Source organism: Cynocephalus volans, chromosome X (genome assembly GCF_027409185.1).
Source record: "Cynocephalus volans isolate mCynVol1 chromosome X, mCynVol1.pri, whole genome shotgun sequence".
In the NCBI taxonomy this organism is placed as follows: Eukaryota; Metazoa; Chordata; class Mammalia; order Dermoptera; family Cynocephalidae; genus Cynocephalus; species Cynocephalus volans.
In genome coordinates, this window is record NC_084478.1 from 9,038,343 (window position 1) to 9,061,604 (window position 23,262).

The window sequence follows — 23,262 nt, forward strand, 5'->3', positions numbered from 1 at the left end:
AGATCCCCATACCAGCCAGCCACCAAAAAAAAAAAAGGAATTATGCAAAATCAAATTTAAAGACCACAGTCTTATATGGAGACAGACAACTGTAAGGTCCTCCCCTCCATCTCAAGGGACAGGCCCCCTTATATCCAACAGTCCCACATTGCCACCAGGAGTTACCATCTGTAGAACTGTGTCTGTCGAGGCATCTGGGCATTCTGATTGGTATTACATTTTAAAACACCTATTGGTGTGGTGGCAACCGAAGCTCAAATATATTTGGGAAACCCTGAGCAAAAAGATAAATAGGACTCTTTATTGCAGACTTTCTTGGAAACCTCAGTATGCTGAGAACCCCCAACGGAGGAATGCATAGCAGGGGCTTCCCAGACTCAATCAGCCAGCGCCAAAGGAAAAGGTCTTCTCTGAGCTGTTCTTTGGAGGGGACTCTTCTGAGCGCCATCACACACAGATTCCTTGTCTGTCCCTGAACCTTCACAAACCAGCATCTCTCACGGGTCACAGCCCTGCCTTCTTCGAGCTCTCCCTCCTTTCTCGTCTCAGGGCTGAGAATAACAACACTAGGCCTTGCTGATGAAGAAACCCGCATTTCCCATTAGGGGCTTGCTCCTGTGCCCTCTCCCACCACACCTGCCAGGGCCACCCCTCTACTCGGGGCCACCCCTGTACTCACTGAAGTGCTACAGCTGCTGGGGTCAGAAATGCAAGCAGGACCCACCCACATTATGCAACACTGAGTCATATCATATTGGATCCTTTTGTTTATGATAAAATACTGGAACTCCACCTTAAAGCTCCTCTTAGGTAGTGGATGAAAGTGCTAGAATGTTACAACATATGAGTAAAGGCTCTTCGGATAAGGCTGAAGGACAATCTCCCTTAATTTTTAATATTATTATCCATTTTGAAATGATTCAGACTTTAAAAAGTGGCAAATAGCACAAGTATCTTTACATATTCATCACCCAGGCTTCCCAAATGGAAACCACTTACAAAACCACAGTACAAGGATCAGAATTAAAAAATTAACATCGATACACTATTATCACCTACAGACTGTCTTAGCCTGTTTTCTGTTCCTTGTAACTGAATACCTGAAACTGGGTAATTTATAAAGGAAGTAAATTTATTTCTTACAGTTCTGGAGGCTGAGAAGTCCAAGGGTGAGGGGCACATCTGGCGAGGGCCTCCTTGCTGGCAGGGACACTGCAGAGTCCTGAGGCAGTGCAGGAAACCACATGGAGGGGGGCTGAATGTGATAGCTCAGGTCTCTCTTCCTTATCTTACAAAGCCACCAGTCCCACTTCTGATAATCCATTAACCCATGAATTAATCCACTCACAAGGCCCTCGTGATCCGATCACCTCTTACATGCCCCACCTCTCAAAATTGCCACATTGGGTATTAAGTTTCATGAGTATTGGAGGGGACATTCAACCCATAGCAACAGCCCTTTCCCAAATTTCACCAATTGTCCAACTAATGTCCTCTTTCTACTCTGGGATTCCTTCCAGGATCATACATAACATCTTGTTGTCAGGCTGCCTTGGTTTCCTCCAATAGGACGTGTGCTGTGTCCCCACGTCTCAGACTGTGTGTCAGTGTACCTGTGTACCCGACGCATGCCATCTCGGTGAAGTCTGACGGGTCCACACCACAGAGCAGACAAAACTGTCACCAGTGCAGTACATCAGCCTGAACACACAAGTGCTCAGGAAGAAACTCCTGCACGCTGACATCCATGAGTTGAGGTACCTGCAAAATGGCATCTGATTATACAACCGCATGGCCTAACATCACAGCAGCATCTAAAACTGCATTTGAATTGCTCCTGTGTACGAATTTCTTGATCATTTCGTTAACTTATTTTGGCAGCTGGCCTGTGTGGAGATCCAAACCCTTGACCTTGGTGTTACATTACACTCTAACCAACTGACCCAGCCCAATTTCATCATTTCAGAACTCAAATAAGTCAGGCTGACATAGCCTGGTAGAATGGTAGAAGCCAAAAGTAAAAACAGAATGTGTATTTGTCTGCTTTTTAAAATCTAATTTGTTGTGAATTTTTAAAATTTGAAATATTCTCCAACCTAATTTTGCATTATTTTATTAAAAACTGTCCTCCGACAATCCCAATGGCCTTAACCTTGAGGTCCCACAAATCTGCCCCTTAACAGAAGCATTTCTAATCTTACCAACCCAGAATACACCAACTGGCTCTCCGGTGGTTGTGGCGTTTCCTCCAGCTCCAGACTGTAATGAGAAAACAACAGCATTCGCAGCTCGGACAGGGCTTTTCTGAACCAGGCATGGGTTCTATGAGTACTGACGTGCATCGACTCACGTGATCTCACAGTTCATCTCCAGTTTCAGGAGAGGAAGCTGGGCCCCAGAGTGCCTAGGTCACTTGCTTATGGCCTTACAACTAGGAGGTGACAGAGGTGGCTTTGCTCCACGCTCCTAACACTTTAGTGCCACTCCATCTTAGTAGGCACCAGTGCCAGAGCCCATTGGCAGTCCGAATCTTCACACCTCCCTGTGTCCATACTCCGCCACATGACAGTATAATTTCTTCCACTACAGAGGTGGCGCCTGTTCATGCCCTTTGACTCTGGGTTAGGCCATGTGATGTGCTTTGGCCAGTGGAAGGTTAGCAGGTGTGATAGGACCAAAGCTGTGACTAGCACCTTTGTGGCGGGGCTTCCTGCTTCGTGCATCTGCCCTGGACATGCCCAGGCCAGACTGCTGGTCCCAGGAGGAAGATGAGAGGCACACAGCACAGAGCCCAGCCTGGGCCAGCTGATGATCCACAAATTCACGAGCCAAGTAAACGTTTCGCACTGTACACTGCTGAGATCTTACAGTTATGCAGCATTACTGGGGCAATAGTTAACTGATATGACCTGTGTCCCTGACTTTCTCCTGAGTGCAAACTGATTGGCCTTAACTAGACCGGCATAAGTAAATTACACACAGATAACCAATAGCACACTTTACTCAAATGGTTTAAAATAAGAATCTGACATATGGCAAGGATATTCTGACTCTTTAAAAAAAAAAAGCTGTAACACTGATCGAAGCTGTAACATAAATCAAAGACATGCTCCATTCACTTGGAGAGACAGTATTTATTTTGTTACAGTCAAGCAGGATGATCTGTTGTTTAGGTAAGTGATGAGTCGAGCCTGAACTCTGTACACATTTGCCTTGGTGGACTGAAGGATACAAGCCACAGGCCACACCCCTGACGGAAATCGCACTGCACAGGCATTCCACACCTGCGCTAAGACACAGGGTGAGGGGTCAGCCTCCACCTAAGATTGCCAAGGGCCTCCCATTAGCACCAGATTGTTTTATATGTAATAATATAACTATATACAGAGTTATGTACATGCACTCACTGAATCTTTGGGTCCCTGCTAGCCAGACATTTAGGAGGCAAACAGGAACAGACAGGACAGTTGTGACGATAATGTGCTTTGCTGAAAAGATACTAGGGCACTATATATTGCTATGTATAAGAGAAAGTCCTAAAAAGACATCAAAAGGCTGGGTACAGACACACAAATTATTCACATTTTACATACATATCAAAATGATCACAATACTGTACTTGAAGGGAAAGAATCACAGGTGAAAGCTTTATCTAAATTAAAAACAAAACACTCTGAAATCACTTCGGCTGTCTCCGAGGAAGCAAGGAGGTCCATGGACAGCAGCTTCAGCTTTTGTGACGTGACCGATGTTCACAGCAAGGGACTGCCAGCTGGAAAGGAGCAGGACACTTCATTGGCAGATCAGGGATTTTCCGAGTTAGAAATAGCTTAATGTAACAGGAAGAAACACTTGTGAAAAGACATTTATCCTTTTTGCATTGGTAGGCTGCCAAAAAGGCGGTGTGCTGCCTGCATTATGGAAGCTGGCTGGTTCGGACTCGGCTCTCTGCAGCGCGCTAGCTACCGACCGCGCAGTGCCTCGGAGCCCAGCCCAGCCCCTCTGGCTCAGGAAGCGTGGATTCGGTCCTTTAAGACATCTGTGCGCATGTGCGTGAACGCTTTGGTAAGGTTGTGGTCACTGCTGACAAAGGCAAATGTCCCCACCTGCTGGAAAACTTCTTCTATGGGATTAAGTGGCAATGAGGATTAAAACAATCCCGTGATAGAACAGATGCCCTGTTATTATACTACCTCGACATGAAGACATCTGAAGGATTGGCTCACGACTAACCATGCATTTAATTAGATCAACATTTTTTTTGAAGAAACACCCAGATCTACAATTATGAGATAAAATAAATTATAACCAAGCCATCGGCAGGCTGTTGGACATCTTTTCATGTGCTTATTTGCCATGTGTATATACTCTTTGGTGAAGTGTCTATTCAAGTCTTTTGCCCACTTTTTAATTAGGCTGTTTGTATTTCTTACTGTTAAGTTTTGTGAGTTCTTTATACATTCTGGATACAAATTTTCTTTGTTAGATACATGATTTGCAAATATTTTCTCTCTGTCTGCAACTTGTCACACGGAAAGTGACAGCATGACAATGTTTTTTAGTGAATCAGATTCTCTTTAGAATTTTGCCCTTTCAACGAATGAAAAGGACACAGAATCTTTAAACTCTGTGGAAGAAAAAGATCAAGTGTAGGAGTCGTGTAGTCCACTGGACCTCGGGACAAAGAGAGGGAGGAGTCTCACATTACGTGGGATGTGGCCCTCATGGCATGGTAACAGATTCAAGGAGGCAAAAAAGAAAAGTAGCCAGTTATCATTAATGACCACAGGCACACAAAATAAAAGTTCAGGGGGAAAAGTAACTTAAGAAACAGTCTCTTGGTCTTGGGAAACAGATGGCTAACAAACACATTATTGCGGGACACACCTTTAACCAAGTAATTTATCATTTAAACTGTGGCGTAGGGTGAGAAGGACTATTTGTTTGCTTGTGTGTGAATGTTTTAAAGCATGCACATTATTTAAGTGGCAACTTTAATCTTAGAATGAGTGAGCCCAATGCATAGTTTGTTCATTTCAGTTGTTTTTAACCATTAGGAAACTTAACTTTTCTTTAACCTTTTTTTCTTTTTATCTTTCCAAAATATTAATAAATTATCATTACCATCATCATTTTTGCTGGGTCAGAGAACATCATTATATGATAGAGACAACGAAGACACACACTGTTGAGTGAGCAGGGACTGAACGTGGCAGCCACACCTGATGAATCACAAGAGAAGACATGCGCACCAGGGTCTCCACGCTCATGCACCTTAATGACACTCAGTTGCCTCCTGAGCTGTGGGTTCAGTGTCTGAAGACAGGAGGAGCAGCGGATATCCCACTGGCAATGACCACTGCGGGCACCTGGACCCCGCCCACAGCCTGCATGGTAGCAACTCACCATTCAGCAGAGCCCGGCATTATGGGCAGCTATGGTGAGAGGAGGATGGCTGAGGGTGAGCCTCTCTGCTTAGCATTCAACGGGGAAACTAAAAGATTAAATAAATCATCCCAAACACACACGGAAGTTATTGCTTTTCTAACAGCCACTTTGCTATTGGAGGATCCTCTCTGCAGGATATAAATACAGGCTGGGCTTTGCACTTGCATCCTTGGGGACAGAGCTTGAAGCCCCCATGTCCGTCCTCCACCGGACGGATCTCTTATTTGCCTCTCTCGGGCTGAAGGCTGTCGGACAAGCACTTGAGCTGCTCTTCGCCAAGGCGTATTTTATCCTCCAGCTCCCGCTGCTCGATGATGAGGGCTGACTTCATCTTCACGAAGTGCTCGTAGTCCGTGAGGCTGTCCTCGCCGAGATAGCTGGCCAGGATGTCAAACACGACGCGCTCGCGGCGGTCCAGGTTCTCTTTGAGTTCCTTCGCATCCTGGTGCTGCTGGATGAGGACTCTCTGCTTCTCGAGCAGCGATTGCTGTGGAGAGAGAGAAAAACAGACCTGCTGAGGACCAGGACTAAAGCAGGGGCTCTGGCCAGTCCCCTGAAAACACTGGCAAGTTTTGAGGCTGGTCCCATGGCCAGCCATAACATCATCGATGGAAACCCTGATGCCACCAAAGATCCCATGGAACCCACACCAAGTATTTCCAGTGGCTCCAGCCCTAGCCGGCCAGGAGGCCACTCATGGACCGCCTGAGTTTCCGCCCACCTGCCTTGAACAGTTAACAGAAATGGTGGTGAGCAGAAGAGTAACCAAGGACAAAAAACAACAGAATCCTGAGATGCTCAAAAGGGGCAAAGGACACAGGGTTCCTATTTTTGTCAAAGCTCTTCCTATGATATAACATTGTGGGAAAGTCAGCAAAAGGGAAATACTCTAAGGAAACGCCAGGGTGGGGTTTCTAAACCTCCAGGCAGGAGGAGTCTGTGAGTGCATCTGCAGATGGGACACAAGAGGGCACAGAAGGAGGCGGGAGACGCACGTCTGTGAATGGGCATCCGGGGATCAGTCTCCTTGCTCCTTACAAGGGTCCCATTCTGGGGGACACAGATGACTCTGTCCCCAAAGCATGACACAGTCACTCTGCCTTGTAGAACACACATCCAGTTTTGCTAGAAGCTCCAAGTTGTTTTTTTTAAAATTTGTAATTAAATCACTTTAATAGTTGTAAAATAAATGTATTTAAAATGATAACTGTGATCTAAACCAGATAGGATTAGAAGGATGAGGTAAGTCACGGATTCTGAAAACAATCCACTCGGGGGCATCTTTTTCTGTTTGTTTGGTTCATGTTTTTATTATTATTTTAATTGATATGTAATAATTGTACACATTTATGGTACAGAGTGATATTTTGGTCCATGTATACCATGTGTAATCAAGTCAGAGTAACGAGCACACCCATCACCTCAAACACTGATCATTCTTTGTGTTGAAAACAAAATCCGAGTGTAATGAAATCTAAGAAAGGAAAGAACATTCAGTGTCTTCACAGGCAGGCTGCTGGATGCCAGGCCGGAGTTCCTGATTTGCATCTGGGCACCGGGACAGCCACTGTTACTCTGCCGCTTTGCAACATCTCGGTGGATGCTACTCACATCCACCGTGAGCACCCAGACTGCGGAGGACTTCGCAAAACGCCAGGCACACAGAAAGAGTTCAGTAAAGAGGAGCTATCAGTAAACAGAGCTGAGAGCAGAAACTGCCCTGGCGCACAGCTTCTGGGAGGTGCCTGTCACCGCCCCACCTTACTGAGCATCCTGCCCCCTTCTGTGGAACACCTTGATCTTTAGGCATGTGTGAGACAAAGAGACAGAATATTTTCATGGATAGAGGCAAGGCAAAGCAAATTAATTCCACCCCAAAGGGAAACAGGTGAACTGATTCTAAAAATGCGGTTCAGGCTTAAAATAGGCCAGGCTCACCAGTGCCTGGAAGCTGCTGAGATTGAGGTCAGGGTGGGACACCACATGTCCATGTCTGCCCACGTGTTCACTGTGTAGCCAAAAAGACTTTGCAGGAACTCTTTGAAAACCCGACTCTGCACCTTTTACCTCCTTAGCACACCTGTGTCTGACAACCCTAGCTTCCCGGCATCTCGGCTCCCTGTCATGGACAGTGTCAGCCAGTGTTTGCTATGCTGGACACCAGCCCCTGCAGTGCACCTGGATGTGCAAGTGGCACATGTCCCTCAGGTCCTGGGAGCTGAAGCTGCGTCAACTACACACAGCCAAGGCAGGGAGCAGTGCAGCCAGGCTCATGGAGGTGCCTTCTCGGTGTCCCGGGCTGCTCACCTCTGACACCGCCCCAGGGAAGGAGCGAGGGCTCTAGCCAGGCACCTAGGAGGACCCCAGACTAGCTCCCTCCCTAGCACTGTGATTCCTTTCTAAATAAGTCTGTCAGTTCCATGAACAAGGAGGGCAAGAGAGACAAAAGATGAGCTGAACTGACAGTTGCAGACACGATCCTACTTTTTTCACCTAAATCCATACTTTGAGCAGTTACTTTTTCAATTATGTACAAATAAGTCTCTCTGTCCTGTTCATGTTATTTTCCTAAGTTCTTTCAGATAAATTTGGCAAGGATGGCAAAAAGCGCAAAATGGAACATGAACGTAAGGGAAATAGGGGTGCATCCCCCAGTTACTTAAGGTTCAAAGCCTCCTGTGGCAGGGTCGATGGCCGACTGCAAGAGAGCTGCAGTCTCGAAGCCAGCACCATGAGCTCTCTCTGGGCAGCCTGAAACCAACCTCATCTGGAGGAGGGTGGGGAGGGCTTTTCCTGCTCCCCTCTGAGAACAGTGAAGATGTTGTATTAATAATAAAAGATGATCATTCTGAAGGCCTATTATGTGCAAAGAATGAAACTAGATGTTTTACTGACATTTGACCTGTAAAGCCAACAAGGTAAATATTATTTCCCTTATTTTGCAAGTGAGAAAACTGAAAGACAGACCCTCTGAGAAAAGTCTCAAAGTGGCACATCTTGAGAATGGGAGAAAAGCTGAAGTCCTTGGATTCTTTCCAGACTGCTATCTATCTACACACACACACACACACACACACACACACACACACACACACACACACACACACACACACACACACACACACACACAAACTCTCTCTCTCTCTCTCTCTCTCACTCACTCACTCACTCTTCTTAAATCAGAGCATCAATAGCAATACAACATCATCTATCACTGAGCACTTACCATCTGTCAGGGGGTAGGAAGCTCCATTTACGGACTTACACGTGGTTAAAGAAAAGTTAGAAAGAGATCGTTTTCCAGAAAGAGACCACTACTAGTGATGATCAGTGGAATTATCAGTGGGAAGATCCCAGCAACGCCTCACTGCGTCTTCCTAGCATGTTTCTCCCTCAATTAAAAGTAAAGAATGGGAGTGTGCACTGGACATTTCCATAGCATCTCGCACTAGGAGTTGGGCAGGCCATGCAGAAACTGAGCCAGGCTTCAAGAAGCCACCTTTCACAACACCCCGTGAACAGCCTTCCCAGGGGACCCCTGATTTCCAGGTCAGTCTGCATATACCCGATCTCCAGGAGAAGGGCTGTCATCCAGATTGTTCAGGGCATTTTCCACCCGGGCCAGGCGGCCTGACAGTGACAGCAGAAGGTTCACCACTTTGTCCAGGTCCCCGATGAACATGCGGAACTTGTCAAACTCGTTGGGCTTGCAGACGTCTTTGGCGATGGCCTCCACCTCATCCCCCAGCGCATTGTTGGCCTGGATGTCCTCCAGCAGGCTCTCCCGGGCTTCCCGGAGCACCTGCAGCTTGCGACCAATGCTCTCGATGAGCTCCTGCTGTTGGGGACAGGGCAGCACAGAAACATGCATTAGGTCTGCCCCACCCTGTGCCAGAGCTACCTCCATCTCTGCACATGCCATCTGGCTGGACGTGGCCTGACTGGGGGAAAGGTCACTTTAGCATGATCAAATAACAGGATTTATGAAACTAGGGGAAAGAGAGTGACTCCTGGTTAAATTACTGGCATCTAAAAATAAAACACGATGAACCTATTTCGTTCTGTTAATGTCTTATTAGACGACGCTAGAGTGTGGCTGCTGGTGCTACTCAGCAGTAGACGACGCTCCCACCTCTGTCTCTGCAACGAGTCCTGGCACCTTTGCGATGCCTCCCGCTTCATCCTTTGGAAGTCTCCAATTTAAAAACTTACACCTAGAGAATGATTGAGTCTTACTTCCAGTACGGAATTTCATGATTAGAAAGTGTCCTCTACATATAACCAGCAATTAAAAATCAAGATAAATAAAGGGGTGCCAATGAAGCTAAAAGACAGTCTTTTAATATAACCTACTGATTTCAATTTGACCAAAATGCAAATAAATGACTTAGTCTGTTGTGGTAAAATATATAGATTCTCCTTCTTCGTCATTATATTGGAGAGAAATTACGGGGATACCTCAAAAGGAGTGCGAGGGGCAGGACTTGCCCTGTGAAAACCACGTTCTTCTGATGACGGCTATGCTTCTGCCATTGAATCTACTCTCAGCACGTGTCACTGGGTGTTTGCCTGGACAGGGTGAACTAGAAAAAACCCAGTTTCAAGAGAAGTCCCCCACAGCCTCGAGAGAACTCTTCCTGCTGCCAGGCCTGCTGGAGATGCCCTCGGCCACACCAGTCTTTAGTCTTCCATCTACCACCCGCACGGTGCCCCCAGATCTGTGATGCCAACACATGACCTGGGTAGCATGTGGCAAAAGGACTGAAAACTGAACAGTGCTTGGGTGCACAAACCCGAGTAAGCAGTAAATATCTCATGTCAATATGAAATTCCAGTTAGGATTTTTAAGGTTAGGACATTGTTATCACAAGTGACATTGTTTATGTCAAGCAGATCCTCGGAAATGGTCCACGCCATCACCCCTCCCTGGGGCAATTTACAAACTCTGCTCCCACAGGGAGTCCGCAGGGCTCAGCAGAGAGGAGGCACATGTGTGGGACTCGACAGACACAAGGTCAAAGTCTCCTTTAAGCTCTCTAGGCCACACTGTCCCACAGCAAAACAGAGGTAACAGCAGCCACTACCTTGAGGACTGGCATGACGGCGAATGAGAAGACAGCATGCTAGGGTTAGCCCAGTGCCTGGCATCTAGTAAGTGCCTGGTAAGTATCAGTTATCAACAGTGGGAGTGTGGGAAGAGGAGCAGCTGCCCCGATCTCATGAGCTACAATCCAGTACGAACGACTATCCCGAGGACAATTTCAGCAGGAAGAGTCAATCGACAGCCAGAAAAGATCTTTCATATTACCTGATTGCACAAGGTCTTTGTCTCACACCAATACTTGTAAAGAGAATCTCCACCTAGCGTTTATGAATCCAAAAAAATGTGAAGATATGAGCTCTACTCAGGGTCCTGCATCCTGTAGCTCTCCAGCAGATTAAAATGGTAAGCAGTTTTATGATCCCCACTGCTGATTAATCTGCATGGTTTTTCTCCTAAGAAAGAGTACACGGAATTTATAAACTATTTTGGCTTTTCCAGGCCAGGTTGTAGTTGCTCAGAATGTCCAGACATTTTCTTCCCTCATGATTTGAAAAATTTTATGCATCTAGATTTCCTTTGTTTTCTCTCAGAGCGTGTGTGTGTTTACCTACGTATCTGGACAGGTTTTTTTTGTTTTTGTTTTTGGTTTTTTTTGGTGGTTGGCCAGTACAGGGATCCAAGATTGTTTAAAGCAGCTTTGAATCCCACAGCTGTGAACATGGCTGTATTTTAGATACTCATTACTTGATGAAAACAACAGAAAATAGAAAACAAGGGTGGAGAACTTCTGAAATTCTCACCTGACACCAGTCCTAACCTGAGTGAATACGTTAAGCAATGCAGATAACGGTGGCTATAGGAGGAATCAAGCCAGCACGCTCAGTAATTTTTCAGTGTCGTTATTCTTCAGCAATTACGGTAATGAAGATTTCACACCAGTGCACGAAAATGTGCCTTTAAAACCTACTTCAGCTGAGCTAACTTGAAATCGGGCACTCTAGGAGGAGTCCAGATCCCTTTATACATCATATGCAAATTTTTATTAAAAACATCTTTCCCCTCTTTGTTAATGGGCCACTGTAAGAAGTACAGACTTTCAAAGATTTTGAGACCCGCCCAGCCCAGGGAGGCACGCACATCAAGGGCTATCAGCACACCCGGGGTGCCCGTGGTTTCACCACTGTAGGCCGTACTTGCCCATCCAGCCCCACCCCCGGAGCCTGTCCGTTTATTCCTTGCAGCATATGGCATTCCAGATGCTCGGATAAGATCTGGTTGTGGCAGAGGTCAGACTCTCACCTCTCCATTTGCATGGGCCAAGGCTGCAGGATTGGGACCTGGGCCATTCCCTTCCTCCACCCGGGTCCACCCCAGCCACCCACCTTCTGTTCCATCCCACGGGGAAACAAGGTCTTTTCTCTCTGGGCCCTGCGCCTGCCTCTTGGTTCCAAGTAAAAATCAGAGGTCCCAAACTCAAACCAATCGGCTATCTTCGGTTCTCCTGAAGAGCCCTCATAACTTGACCTGGGTGGTGTCTTTTCTGGGCACAGTCCACCTGAGCTGCCCACGTGAAAGAACACGTTAACTGTCCTAGCATAGCACTTCCCACTGGTCACCGGAGCCCCCACCACCTCATGGCATGGGGCCTCCATGCTCTTGCCTCTGTCTTTAGTCTTCTCCTAAAGCAGGGGGTCACCTGATTTGGTCCTGGGCTCTATGACCTCCCAATGGCACTGTGATCACAAGTTGCAGTCCCTCTGGGAATGCTGGATCCACATCTGGCTGCTTCCCCAACAGCAGCTGCAAAGCAGGTGACCAATCAAGTCCCCATCTGCACTGAGGCCACTTTCTCCAGCATGACTCCACCTGAGCACACTTTGCAAAAACGTGTGATATCAGAAACTCGGGGATGCTGGAAAGAAGGTGGAAAAGATAACCGCACTGGCCTCTTTGTCAAATCAAGCAAAAAAATAGGACCCACCAACACCACAGAGAACTGTGATATGTGGCATTTGTTTATTGAACTAGAAATGTAAGCCTGCTGCAAGCTCACAGCAACCATTCAGTCCCGAAGCAGTCATTTCTGGTGAGATCCTGAAGCAGGTGCACAGAGCCACATGGGTGAAGGTGAGCAGCGTCGGGGCACGCTGCTCCCGAGTTCATCCCATCACAGAAAACAAGACATGCGTGTAAGGAATGTAGTTCTCTACAGCTGGGGTGTGCCTAAATTAAAATGGTTCAGATGGTACATACAGTTCTTCTGGCTTTATTAGGATAAACTGGAAATACTTTTGATATTTTTTTAGATGAAAATACAACCAGAATAAAACAGTATCCTGAGCCAGAGAGAGGGCCTCTAAGAGTCCCTAGAACAAAACCCTTTTCACTTGTTTTTAATCCCTTGAGCCAAAAACTTATTATTTCTTAAATTGAAATAATTTTCCTTTACATATGTTATGAGGCTCAATATTTCCTCCAGAACACGTTTATCATAATTGAAATCAACCAGTGGTATTTTTTTAAAATCACTAATGACACTAGTAGACTTTCAACATAATTGTTTTCAAAGGTCTTTGTCCCCAAAAAACAACAACAACAAAACCCCAGTACTTTTTATGAAAGCTCTTTCCATAGTGCTAGGCCAACAGCAAACACGCACAAAATGCTGGTTCACTCCTTTTCTTTTCCTAGTAGTGATGATTTACGCAAACTCAGGTCCCCTGGAATAAACAATACATGCTATCCTCTGAGCCTGACTTTCGCTGGCAATACCTTTGTCCCTTTATATTAAGTATGCCTGTATAAAACAGGTAGTAACAACATATCACGGGTCTGGCCTGCTGACGTGCCATGGACAGTTAAAACTAATATAGTAGTAATGATTTTGGCACTGATAAGAACAACTCTGTCCCTACCGTGACTGCCATGGCCACCTGGCTATTTGTCCCTGAATCCTGTTTTTTCTTTTTTCGGTGGCAGGCCAGTATGGAGAGCCAAACCCTTGACCTTGGTATTATCAGTGCCATACTCGCCCAAGTGAGCTAAACAGCCAGTCCCTGAATCCTGTTCCAACCTCATCTGCAACCCTCTCTCCCTATCCACACAGCTCCAGCTACTGGCCTCTGCTACTTTTCCAACATGCCACCAGGCTCCCACCCAGGACCTGTGCACTGGCTAGCCCCCTTCCCAGCATGCCAGACAAAAACAGCACTTGCTCCTCATGTCACTCTGGGTCTCTGCTCAATTATCACCTCATCAGAGCCCTCTCAATAATCACATGCCTTTGTTTTAACCTCTCTATGCCTTCGCCTTGTTTTAATTTTCTTACCACTCGAAATATTACATTAAGAGTTGGGCAAAGTTTTTCTGTCAAGAGCCAGATAGTACATATTTTAGACTTTGCAGGCTATATGGGCACTGTTGCAACTATCCAACTCTGCCGCTGTTGTGTGAAAGCCACCACAAACCATATGTAAATGAACAATGTGGCTGTATTTCAATGAAACTTTATTTACAAAAGCAAGCAGTGGGCCAGATTTGCTGATCCTGTATTGGATATATTTGTTTTTGTGTTGTCTGTCTCTCTCTCCTGTGTGAACATAAGCTCCCTCAGAGAAGGGTTCTATTCTGTTTCGTCTACCACTAGATTCTCAAGTGCCTGGGCAAGTTCTCGGGAGTTAAACACGTGATGGTTTTTGGTTGGCTTTCCTACCTTCTTCACTGACAGGTCATGGTCCAAGTCACTCCCTGAGTAATCTTTGGGCTCCTGCTGCTCTTGTAGGTCCTTCATCTTGATCAGCAGCTCAGCTTTAGGGGCTGATATGCTGTAATAAGTGGAGTTGGTGGCCAGGGACATGGCTGCCGGCACACTCGGCTCCTCTTTCCTGGGTAAAGATGTCAGAATTTCAATTAGCTGCAACCATGCACACAGATGCCCCCTCAGCCCTGCTTCCTGGGTTGTGACAAATAAATGCTGGCACTAACATTAGGACACCTGCAAGGGAGATAAGACAGCCAAAAACAAACAAAACAGGTGACGAAGTTAAAACTAAAAAATAAAACTTTGCCAAATGGATACTAATAAAGTCTGTGAAATGTAGTTGTTTTTTTTTTTTTTTCTTTCTTTTTTTTAAAAGACAACCGGTAAGGGGACCTTAACCCTTGGCTTGGTGTCGTCAAGACCACGCTCAGCCAGTGAGCGAACCGGCCATCCCTATATAGGAATCCGAACCCATGGCCTTGGTGTTATCAGCACCACACTCTCCTGAGTGAGCCACGGGCCGGCCCTGAAATGTAGTTTTTTTAAAAGGCCAAAAAACTTGAATGAGCAGGGACATCCAAAAATCTCTGCTGGGGAGATGAAAGCACAGACTGTCCCCTCCTGGAGTCTGGGGTCTGTGTGGCTGAGGCCGTGTATGGCACAATCTGCAAAAGCCACTCCCAAGCACCCTCCTACCAGCAGCCACAGTCGCTCCTTCTTGCTGATTCTAGTGTGTCCTCTTTCTCCTTCTCTGCCGCATTTCATGGGCACTGCACCCTACAGTACATGACTGATGCTTGTGGTGACGGAGCGGGCAGAAACAGCAGGGAAGATGCCACCACACACGCCTTTGCATCAAATGAGTGAAGGAGAGAGACCTGACAGTGGTACTTTCAAAACTAACAAGACGAATTTGTTCAAGCAGGTGCAAATAAATTTTATAAGCCCAACTTGTTAAGAAACACAGATACTCAGTCTAAGCCTTCTGTCCTCTTATGCTGGGGTCTCTCACGTCAGAACTCCCCCCACAGTTGTCTGTGGTGGGGCCGTCCTGTGCACTGCAGGATGCTGAGCAGCATTCCTGGGCTCCACCCACCGGATGCCAGGAGCTCCCCTCCACACACAGAGTATGACATTGTCAACTGTCCCCTGGGGCAGACAATGGCCCCCGCTGAGAACTGTTGCCTTACAAGAAAGGAGAGCTGTGGGCATCATGATAAATCACACGGGCCTCCAGCCAGCAAAGCTCAGCGGGCTGCAAAGCACGTGTGTTTCCACGCCTTTGCCACCCACCGAAGTCTTCATCCCCAGGGACAAGGTCTCTGACCCTTAGCTTTACTTTCAGTAGGCTCATAAAAAAAGCTAAAAAGTTCTCAGCATTGGGGAACACTCATAAAAACCTGCCCCCCCCAAAGAGCAGTCATGAGAACAGAGAAACAGACACGCACCCCTCTCCCTTTTAAGCCTTAAGATGCCGGCAGAATCATGCACAAACTGGAAACGAGCATCTACTTACTTCTCCTCTGCGGTCCTCGGGGAGGGGACCTTGGGGAGCAGCTTCCTCCGCTGCTGGGCTTCTTCCAGGAGGTGCTCGTCCTTGGGGAAGATCCCTTCCATCAAGTCCATGGTGGTTTTAATCTTTGCACTGGGATCCAGGATATCGGCCAAGGACTTATCCTTCCCCACGATCTCCCTGGCCAGTGCCTCTGACTTCAGCTCTTCCACGGTCTTCTCTTTGGCCCTCACGTAGCCTAGACCGGGAAGGGGGCAGGGGTGCTGGGGGGCTTGGGCTCAGGGCCCTGCCGCGTGTACACGCAGAAGCGGGAGTAGGACTGCTCCGGCGTGCTCAGCGTCTTGATCTGGTGTCTCTCCAGGCCGCTGGGCAGGGCGGGCGGCTCGGCTGGGCACGCCAGACTCTGGCGGCTCTCCTTCTCGGGCCGGCTCTCCGAGTGCACGATCTTGATGGGCACCATCTTCACCGTGGTGTTGTTGCCCATCACCCGCTCGATTCTGAAACAGAAGAGCCTCTGCTGACATCGCAAAGCATGCTCTGGGCACCGACTCCAATCCAGGACTCTGACTGGTGGGTCCCCCCCTTACAGATGGTGCACCTGACTCCAAGACCCAACCTGTCCCAGGGAGGCAGAGGAGGTCAAGCTCCCTCCCACCCCTACCTTAGTCTCCCCACTCTCAGCAGTCTGACTCCTTTCCATTCTCAAACTGTCCACCTCACACCTACAGGCGTCTGAGGGCATCTTCCTGCGGTTTACTGGTGATAGGAGGGTGGTTTAATTTCCATTTGTTTTTATTTCAGTGAGAATGCAAACTTGAAGTCCCACTCAGTTACATTTTCTCTTGTAGGGAAATCCATAGTGGATAGACGTTTTTGCAGAATTATTGTTATTGCCTTAAGCCAGTGTTCCTCATAGCAGGTTGGCACACACCTGCGTGCTGCAGCGTGGTGTCCGGGGCCGCGAGAATGCCTGTCAGGAGGGGCTGTGTCTGGAGGCCCCCTCGGAAGCTTCCTCCTGTGCTGGCGGGTGCTGCATCCCACTGCACCTGCCTTCCACCTCCCACACTCCTGGCCCCCTCCCTGTGCGCGGTTCACACACCAGAGGGACAAGGATCCCACAGCCAATAGGGAGCTCCCGGTGCAGTGTCATTCTCAGTGCCTCACAAAAGGCACGCATTTCCTGCTTTAAAAAGAGTTTCTCAGTGAAAGGTCATGGGGAGGTACCTAAAGCACCTGGGGCAGGGAGAGGTCAGGAAGAACCCTCCCGGCCCATGCTGCTGTGCCTCATCTGCGACAACACCAGTGCCGGCTGCTCTCAGCTGCACCATGCTGGACCACACATAGGGGACTGTGACATAGGCTGCCAGGACCAAGATCTTTTCAAGGTATTTTGAAAGGACATATTGGAGAAAAGAGAGCCATCTGCTGGTGTCCAGGAAGGAAAGAAAAAACAAGTCAAACAAGCAACGCAAACTCAGGACATGTTTCTGACTCTGACCTGCAAATCACTTCTACAATGTGAGCTAATGGACCCAATTTTCTGCAGCGTGAGGGAAGTGGTGGTGCTCTGAATTAAGTGCTGTTTCTCACCCTTTCACCGCCGATTAGGAGCACAGCATGGTTCTTTCTCTACACATAAGGGTGTGCTGTGCAGGTTAAAATAAAATAATTTTGTATTTTCTTCCCTCTCTTCAGTAGTAACCTCTGAAGAGCTGATGTTTTCTATCTAGGTGCTCCTACACAGTCCCCGTAACTCCCTCCCTGTGAGTAAATTTTAAAAAGTCTAACCCTGTGGAAAACACCGTTTAGATACATCAAACTTAAGAAGGGAAATCCTGCCGTCTTATCCAAGCTAGGACGGACAAAAACCCTTCGCACCCGTGTCACTCCAGACTCAGAAACTCTGACCACTTGTTACTGACGTTAAGCCGGATGGTATTTCTATCTTCCCCTCTTTGTGCAGAAATTTGTTTCCCAGTGAAGGAAAGCATGATAGAAAAAATTAAACAACAAAATCAAATCTTCCACAGGTTAACATAGACTTTCCAACAAAGCATCTATTCCTGGTCACTCTCTCCTTCTTGAGAATGGTCAAGACTTCCACATTATAGAAGTCTGATGAACGTTTACTTCAAAACAAGGACAAGATGCAGTGGATTCGGCCTTACCGCCACCAGGCCCCATCAATTCCTAATGGAAAGGTGGTACTGGGAGGAGGGGGGAAAGAGGGGAGGCCAAGATCCGGCCCCTCCCTACGGGCTAGTCCCCACCTCAACCTGTCCCATGGCCCCACTAACACTGAGGAGGCTGAGTGGAGGGCAAGAACGCCGCCAAGGGAACGGAAGCAGCCTGCGGGCTCGGCCACACGTGCTGCTGCTCGCAGGTGCAGGCTTTCGTGAAGACTCTCCCGAGCCCACTTCTGCGAGCAATCAAATCTCTACCTTCACTGCCGGAACGGAAGATGCTGCTGGCCCCATCGCCATTCTGTTCTTTAAAAGTCCAAACTAAACACAATCAAAAACCTCAGAGAATTTTAAAAGGTTTAAAAGTAAGCTTGCTCGTTTTAGGACAGGCACGGATACATTTTTATCTGGAATGACTGACTACTCAGAGGGCAGGGACGTCTTGTTCTCTCCTTCTCTGCATTCTTACTGCTGAGCTGCTCGAGAAATATCTGTGGGATTTGTGGTGCCTGGCACGGGCCGTACATGCAACAGATGGAGAGAAACAGAAAGGAGGGACACAGAGACAGGCTGGTGGCTAGTGCTCAGGAAATCAAGGCAGTCACTGTAGGTCAGGACCAGGAGAGTGCCTCTGAGCTGAGGCCGCTGAGGAGGTCACGCCACAGCCAGTCCCTTGCCTGCAGATAGAGTGGAGGACTCCTGGTGACTGGTAATTGGGATTCCATGTTTTCATACCAGGACTCACCAACAGCACACATCTTGGGGGTGGTGACATTTAACTCAATGCATTATGAGCGAGTTCCCTGGTATCAAGTTTCGTGAGTGGCACTGCTGCCATCTACTGACTGCATTCCCGGAAAAGAATAGAGAGAACACAGGGACTGCTCCAAGCGCCCACCCGGAACGCTGCGCGTGCCTATACGGCAGCGGACGCAGGTTCAAGGACAGCATCAGAGCCTGACAAGTAGGGTAAAACCACCTTTGTGGACCCTAAGGACATCGGATGGGAACACTAATAATGCAAATGCCCAAAGATTCCTCCTCAGCAAGTGCTGTCACTGCTTGTTAGAGTCCCTCTCAACCCATAGAGGAGATAGAGTGAGAAAACCCACACTCACTAGAATACCACCCACCTCCTGGAGCCCACACCAAGCAAGTTCCTCAACGGAGAGCACTGCAGTCACACTAGCTCCCTGATGGCACCCAGAGGGGAACTAGGCCAACTCGACTGCAAAGATATCACACCTTTTACCCACTACACAGACCTCTCTGTTGCTTTTCCTTCTGCTATGGTGTGAATGTTTGTCTCTCAAAATTCATATTAAAATCCTCAACCCCAATGGGACGGTAATAAGACAAGGGGCCTTTAGGAGGTGATGAGGTCATGAGTGGAGCCCCCATGAATGGGATTAGTGCCCTTGTAAAAGAGACCCCGGAGAGCTCCCTCACCCCTACCACCATGTGGAGGGAGACAGAGCGAGAAGGCACCGTCTATGAATCAAAAAATGGCTCTCACCAGACACCAAATTTGCCACACATTGATCTTGAACTTTCAGCCTCCAGAAGTATGAGAAATGCATTTCTGTTTGTAAGCCACCCAGTTTATGGTATTTTATTATCACAGACTGAATGGACTAAGACCTTTCTTCCAGAACTAACAATGTTACCAATTGAAAAAATATTTAAGTGATATCTACATTTTAAGTGATAAAGCACAGTTTAGGACCACAGATAAAGCTGTAGTTGTGATGCCACACTTGGAGATACAGGACAGTATCAATAATGTCCTTTCACTGTTAAGTTCTTTGGAAACTAAAAAAAAAAAAAAAAAAAAGTCTCGAGACTCCAGAGCAGTGAGGTCCGACAGAACTTCCTGTGGTGACCAGAAATCCCTGAGTGACTGGAACCATGGCACCCATTGATCTGGAATGTCCCTCTTAGTCCCTTTGTGAGATCTGTACTGTAAGTCACTGAATTTTTGGAATCTCATTTCTAAAACAGGCTAGCCTTCACTCTACCTCACAGAGATTCCTAACTCACTTCTCAGCTAAGTAGACTCTAAGCTGATCAACATTTAAATGCAAAAGAATGATGTGTGGGAGATTTTTTTTTTTGCATATTTTATTTATTTATTTGTTGGTTGGTTGGTTGGTTGGTTTATTTTCACATTTATTTGTACATATTTCTGGGGTACAGTGTGCTGTTTCAATACATGCACATACTGCGCAATGATTCAGTTACGGTAGACAGCATAGTATTGTACCCATTAGTCGCCCTTTTTTCCCCTTCTTCTTCCACCACCCACCCCCCTGCCTGTGGTACCCATTATTCTACTCTCTACTTCTATGAGAACCACTTTTTTTTTTAACTCCACATGAGTGAGATCAAGCAGTATTTATCTTTTTGTGCCTGACTTCACTTAACATGATGGTTTCCAGTTCCATCCATGTTGCTGCAAATGATAGGATATCATTTTAAAAAAATAGCTGAGTAGTAATCCATTGTGGGTATACCACAGGGTTTTTTTGTTTGTTTTTTATGCATTCCTTCGCTGATGGACATTCAGGTTGATTCCATCTCTGAGCATTGTGAATAGTGCTGTGATGAACATGGGAGTGTAGGTGTCTTTTTGATGTATTGATTTCATTCCCTTTGGGTATATACACGGTAGTGTGGCAGCTGGGTCCTGAAGCAGATCTATTTTCAGTTCTCTGAGGAACCTCCACACTGCTTTCCACAGTGGCTGTACCAATTTACACTCCCACCAACAATGTAGGAGACTTTTTTTTTCTCTGCATCGTTGCCAGCAGTTGTTATTTTCTGTCTTGTTGATAATAGCCGTCCTAACTGGTTTGAGATGATACCTCATTGTGGTTTTAATTTGCATTTCCCTGGTGATTAGTGATTGGGGCATTTTTTCATGTGCTTGTTGCCCATTTGTATATCTTCTTTTGGAAAATGTCTGTCCAGGTCCTTTGCCCATTTCTTAATTGGGTTATCTGGGTTTTTTGCTGTTGAGTTGTTTTAGTTCCTTATGTGTTCCAATTTGCAAACACTTTCTCCCATTCTTTAGGTTGTCTCTTCACTTTGTTGATTGTGTCCCTTGCTGTGCAGACGCTTTTTAGTTTGATTAGTCCCATTTATGTATTTTTTTCTTTAGTTGCCTGTGCCTTTGTAGTCTTGTTTGAAAAAGTGCTGCCGGCTCTTTGGGAGATTTTTTAAAAGCTTTTTTGTATTAAAAAATTATTGTATATATTTAAGGTATACAACTTGATGATTTGATATACATTGTGAAATAATCACATGGTGATTGAAATTTCATACTGTGAAATAATCACAATCAAACTAATTAAATATTCGTCACCTCACATACATTTTTTTCTATGTGGTGAGAACACTCAGGATATACCCTCTTAGCAAATTTCAAGTGTACAGTACAATATTCTTGCCAAAATCACCATGCTGTACATGAGATCTCTAGAACTTACTCATTTGGCATAACTGCAACTGTGCACCCCCTGACCAACATCTCTCTATTTCTCCCTCCTCCCAGCCCTGGTAACTTCTATTCTCTTTGGTATCAGGGTGTTGCCGGCTTCATAAAAATGAGCTTGTTTCTGGCTATGTCCCCCCATCAAAGCTTAGCTCCTGTTAGTACAGTTCACTTCCAGGGCTCTGCTCAGTCCCGTGAAGTCAGAAATTGTGAAGGGTCTGAGGCTTTTCCCCAGCTGCCAGCTAACAAGGTAGCCTGGCCCAGTCTCATGTTCATATCCAGAGTCAGGACCCTGGAGCCCTGGTCAGAGACGCAGACTGTTTATTATTCACAGCAAAAAGCAGCAGCCCAAGCAACGTCTTGGGTTGGTACCCAACACCCCAGTTCCCACAGGCCATGTCGGGAGGGCCAGGCATTCACCTGTAGGAGCACGGGTTGCCCCACTGGAGACGAACCCCGAACTGAGCTTTTGTCAGGGCTACTAATGGCCTGCAGGTCCTTCCCTCCAGAGAGGACTCATTACCTGGAATGCCACTATACCCCTCAGGGGCTGAGGAGAAAGGTCTCTAGGTTTGCGACATTGGAAGGCAAGCCAAAGTCTCCCCGGGAGGGGAAGGAGCAGGCTTTAGAGGCTTGGAATGCCTCTGAAGAGGGAGATTGTCCCTATCTTTATTAGGTCCCTATGTCTAGCTCCAGAGGCTGGTTGTGCCTCGAGCAAAGCTCGTTAGTGCCTTTTGCTCCAAACACCCAGACCCTGCAGGAATGCTGACAAATCCAGGGAGATTTGTCACCACACACACTCCTTGCCACTTCAGGCCTGTGGTGCTGAGCACTGCCACTGTTGCCAGCCTTAGGCACTGAACCTGCCCATGCTTTTAGAAACAGTCCCTTTATTAAGCTCTCCTTAAATTACCTGGTTTGGGCATGCCACGTGCTTCCTGTAGAAACCCTATCTGAATCAAAATATACAAAAAATGGAAAAACACAAAGAACCTAATGGGATGATAATCAAAGGCTTTGGAGAGGAAATTCACAAAAGACAAAACCTTGCTGGCCAGCAAGCACGAAAAGATGCTCAACCTCAAAGGTGCTTAAGCCACGTCTCCTACCACACAGTGGTGGCCAGGATGTGAGGAAGTGGGACTCTCGTTTACTACTGGCCGAATTGGAAAGCAGAGTGATGTGGGAGGACAACTCGGCCGTATCTCGTAGAACCGAGGAGCCTCATCCTTTTCCATCAGCCACTCCTGAGAATCCCAACGCCTCAGGCCTTCACATTCAGTTCTTCTCTAGGCGCGCCCCCTAGAGGAACGCGCCCGCACTGCTCCATCGCAAGAGCACTGATCTCCAACTACTGGAAACGACCTAAATGGTTAGCAACTGGGGAATGTGTTAATAAATTTAATTTATGAATTTACCTTAGAGCAGGTAAAATTAACTAAATCTATATGATCATGGGTAAATCTCGAAATCATAATGTTAACTGAATAAAGGATATACACTTATGATTACGTGTGGAATTTTAAAACTCAAAACAATACAATATTGTTTATGGAACATATTTTTAATTAAAGTCCGAGATCAAATATAGGAAGGATAAATACCAACTTCATATTAGAGGTTACTTTTGGAAAGGAAGGATAGGAATTAGATGAATAGAGGGACCCTTCAATTGTGCCTGTAAACCATGATTTCTTTAGAATATCTGAGGCAAAGATGGCAAAAAAATAACAAGTATCAATTCTGGGTAGTGATTAGTTGAGTGCCTATAACATTCTTATCTGTATATTTTCTATATGCGAATCCTTTTATAATTTAAAG

The 23,262-nt window shown here is 46.6% G+C and overlaps 2 protein-coding genes across 2 annotated transcripts in view; both read right to left on the bottom strand.

The window, feature by feature from the left end:
- LOC134367146 (G-protein coupled receptor 143-like) overlaps window positions 1-23,262 on the bottom strand; it is a 389,602-nt gene that overhangs the window by 103,690 nt on the left and 262,650 nt on the right. The gene's annotated exons all lie outside the window — the stretch shown is intronic.
- LOC134366684 (protein Shroom2-like) lies at window positions 5,669-22,367 on the bottom strand. The gene is given in 7 exon segments (XM_063083054.1): window positions 5,669-5,935; window positions 9,014-9,286; window positions 14,205-14,376; window positions 15,769-16,015; window positions 16,018-16,262; window positions 22,208-22,304; window positions 22,355-22,367. Coding segments are annotated over 7 exon segments (1,314 nt in total).